General features: G+C 38.5%; 1 protein-coding gene across 1 annotated transcript in view; it reads right to left on the bottom strand.

Annotated features, from left to right (window-relative positions):
• IQCG (IQ motif containing G) overlaps positions 1–4,270 on the bottom strand; it is a 47,080-nt gene that overhangs the window by 34,206 nt on the left and 8,604 nt on the right. The window contains exon 2 of the mRNA XM_012641219.1: positions 2,260–2,468. Within this exon, the coding sequence (XP_012496673.1) occupies positions 2,260–2,468 (209 nt within the window). The remainder of the gene's footprint in view (positions 1–2,259; positions 2,469–4,270) is intronic.

Below are 4,270 nucleotides of genomic sequence, written 5' to 3'. Positions count from 1 at the left end.
GGGGTCTCGCTCTTGCTCAGGCTGGTTTCAAACTCCTGAGCTCAAACAATCCACCTGCCTCGGCCTCCCAGAGAGCTAGGATTACAGGCGTGAGCCACCGCGCCCGGCCTAATTTTGTCTTCTGATAGTATTATTTATGATAAAATAATTTAAAATTCTTAATTCAGTGCAATAAGATTATAATGCATAAAGATGACCAATAGCAAGGAAAGCATATACAAACTTGCTACAAATTCTCATTTTAAATTCATAGTTTTTATGCCCTTGATATTTTGATTTGTACTTTGATTCTGAATAACTGGTGGGGATGTACATTTCATTATTATACATCACCCTGGGTTTCATGTGGAATATAAATCTGAGATTAATTCCATAAAAATAATCTGAGACTGGTATTTTGGATCTCTCAGGAAAAGGCATGGGCCATTACACTGAGAATGAAAAGGATATTCACTAGTTTGGGCATTTTATAAGCACAATACCCTTCAGTCACACAGGCAACTCTGGGCCAGACTGACTTAAGTAAGAGAGTTTACTCTTGGTCATGGTCTAATAAAGGGGTCAGCAAATTTTTTCTATAAATGGACAAGTAAGTAGTAAATATTTTGGGATTTGTAGGCCATAAGTGCACTTTTGCTAGTCAACTTTGCCACTGTAGCATGAAAGCAGTCATAAACAATGTGTAAACAAATGAGCAATGCTGTGTTCCAACAAAACTTTTCAAAAACAGACTTCAGACTAGGTAATTGCTATAAACTCTCATTTATCCAAAGTCCTTACATTAATGTTACACCCTCTTTTAAACTTAACAGGTTTCTTTGTTAGCAAGCCAGTTGAAAAGAAAAAACTGAACAATGAGACAATGGAAACTGCATCTGCCTTTAAGAACTCCTCAGGATTAAAATACAGTTTAGAATTTGGCTACTTTGATAGTAGCTGTTTCTTTTTAATGGATAAAGCATCACAATAGCTACCAATGTGTGCCAGGTAACAGGCTAGTGCCTTATTTTTAATCCTCACATGAATGTTGCAAGATCGCTATTAGTAGTGTGATGGGAATAAGACCACTGGGGCTTAGGGACTGCATTTCTGAGGCCGTGGGAGGAGAGGAGGTGAAGGAATGCTGCCTGAGCAGGAGCTAGAGATAAGGGCAGAAGTTAACTGCCTAGTTGGGGGACATTCCAGCGATCTGGGAATACAGCAAAGCAGACTCCCACCTTAAAGACTGAGGGGCCTCATGCCTAAAAAGTCTCAGAGTGGCTTGACATGAAAGCCACCCACCGCTGTAAAGGAAGATTGTAAAACGTCAGCCCGGGAGAAGGTATGCCAGGCTCCAACTCTTAAAAAACACCAGATTGAGTTCCTTCCCTCCCCTTTCTCAGTAGAATGCCTCAGTTAATGGGGAGCTACCCTCCCAATGAGAAGTACTAATCTCTTTGTTCCTCTATCGAATGGGCCACAGTTGCTGAGTTCAGAGATACCATCTATACGTACCTTAAGGTGTAGTTGTGCTTAGTAACGAGTTGTGTGTTCCTGCTTCTATAGATAAAAGAGTAATTAGCTAAGACATCTTGAGACTATTAGGGGAGACTTGAAACTTCTACATATTGTAACTCATGAGCTTTTCATGTGAAATCATTGTAATCTATAGCATGAAAAAAAGAATAAAAACGGGTGCTAGATTTCAGTCAGTACCACCTGGCTCACGGGAATGCTGGTGATCCCCTGACCTCCCCGGACCCTTTCGCCTTACTCTTTGTGTCCGTGCCTTTGTCTCTCCCATCTCTTGCAGTGCACACTGCCCGGGGACCCGGTTATATCGGGGGCGTAGCAAACCCCTCCATAGTAGTCTCGTTTTTTAAAATTGGAAATATCCGGTGCATAGAGCATCCCTATTGTCTCAGCCTCACAAGAGGGTTGCTTGAGAGTAGGCAGTCAAGGGTTGCAATGCACTATGATCCTGACTGTGAATAACCACTGCATTCTAGCCTGAGCAACACAACAAGACATCGGCTCTAAAAAATAAATAAAAATTGGAAACAAAAGTTTAATAATTGTCCAGGCTCACACAGCTGCCATGCTTTATATTGTACCACACTGCCTGTAGCCAGTCTTTAGCTAATCCTATTCCCAGCAGTCATTTTGGATATATGGTAATGACTAACCCACAAGAGAAGAGAGCAGTAAGTCAATCTTGCACCCATTCTCTTATCTATGTATAAATACATTATTACATTGCCAAAGATGCTCCTTCCTTACCTGTCCATCTGAATTTTCTTCAGTGTCTCTGTAGTTACTATGGTCTGCTTTGTAGGTTTTTCGAAGATAAGATCCTGCATTTTGTTAAACTCCAGGCCTCCCTGTCTGATTTCTGGCAACTTGGGTCCTTCTTTAGGTACTTTCGAGATAGTTGAGACCATTGGAAGTTTGTCTAGGCCTTTTCCCTTTGAATTCATTTCTTTGTTTTTCTTTTAAAACAACAAATGATGTTAAGAAAGATTTTTTTAAAAAATCAAGAGACATTGCTATAAGAGGGCCTCTGTCTACGTTTTTAAACCTCATCTTCTCTGACTTATATACTATACTCCAAGAAAATGTACCTTTTTATTCAGCCACACCAAACTATATCCTGCTGTTTTGTGTCTTCTTGCTTTCACAAAACATTCCCTCTCTCCATCATTCTCCAGCGTACCACCTAGTAATCTTTAAGACTCTGATCAAAGGTAAAGTTCTTTGTGAAATAGTTCTATTACCAGGCATTTGTCACATTGTAATTATTTGTGAAATATCTCCAGCAGATTGTGAGTTCTATGAGGGAAAGGATGGTGTCTTAGAGATCTTAGTTCACTCCAAAAACAAATTTTTTTAAGGCTAGTCTCAAATTATTTTTGGAATAAGATTGGATATTAAATAAACTTGGCCATCTTTATAGTCCCATTGCTTAGAACAATGCCTAGAATACAGTAGAGACTCAAATGTTTATTGAACACATGAATTTGAAATATAAATAATAAAGGGAGAATCATACCAAAAAGCAGAAGTTGATAGTAGATTTAGTAATGTGGTATAGATTTTGAGGGTCATGTAGGGAAAAACCAAAATAATTTCTTTTTCAGACCCAAACTTGAAGAGTAAGGGACCATAGGAATTGCATATGTCTTTTAATTGACAATTCCTATTTAATATGTGGCTAAAAGTTTGAGCCACTGAGAGCCATATAATATAGTGACTATACATGTGAACTTGGGAGTCATGTTTGAATCCAGCTCTATCTGTTACTAAACTATATTGATCTTAGGCAACTAACTAACATCTCTGTGCCTCCATTTTCACATTGGTAAAATGGATGGTTATTATTTTAGATTTTGTCTAAGGAGGTTAAGCAGAAAATGTAAGGCCTAGGAGGCCCCATTTTCTGATTTACCTAACAATTCATTATTTCTCTACTTTTATGTTTGGACATTGGGAAAAGGAAGCAAATGTGACTCATCACCTGATTTACCGATTACTAGACAGAAATGTGAATTTATTTTTAAATTTTCATTTTTTTCTACAAATTGGCACACTGAGACAAAGAAACGTGAATTTTTAAATGAGAATTAAAGAAGCTGCTAAATGCTCTAGTCCATTCACTAAAAAGTATTTTTAGATAGCACACGCTATGTATAAGGTAGGGTATTAGACCCTAAGGGAAAAACAGTATTCCCTGAAAGGAAGCTCTTTCTAAACTTTGCTCAAATCACTCCCACTTCTGGTAGAACCTGGTACTTTAATATACTTTTCATCATTCTACATCATAATTCTTTTTTCTTTTATCCACTCTTCAACCCACTTCAGCACCAGCAGCCTATGGGCACAGAGGCCAGACATTGGTTCAGGGAAACAGTTTGCTCTGGCACGGGGCACTATGAGAGGCCCAGGGGGATGGGCCTGTCATAAATCCAAATCCATGCATCCCACTTCATAACTGTAATAAATGAAAATCTATCTGGAAATGGCCTTAGCTGTAAAAATAGGTATAAAAGAGGGATAATACTAACCTTTCCTCCCAAGGTTGTTATAAGGCTAAACAATGTAAAGCCTTTGGGGAAAGAAAACATCCATATACATATTAAGGTTTTAAAATATATATTCTAGGAGTTCAAGGCTGCAGTGAGCTGTGATTGCACCACTGCATTCCAGCCTGGGTAACAGAGTGAGACTCTGTCTCTAAAATATAAATAAATATATTAATATATATATATCTTAGCTGGGCATGGTGGTGATCACC

The sequence above is a fragment of the Propithecus coquereli genome, unplaced genomic scaffold (genome assembly GCF_000956105.1).
Source record: "Propithecus coquereli isolate 6110/MARCELLA unplaced genomic scaffold, Pcoq_1.0 Scaffold10, whole genome shotgun sequence".
NCBI lineage: Eukaryota > Metazoa > Chordata > Mammalia > Primates > Indriidae > Propithecus > Propithecus coquereli.
The sequence above is the reverse complement of the archived record's forward strand: the minus strand, read 5'-3'. Positions and strand labels throughout refer to the sequence as shown.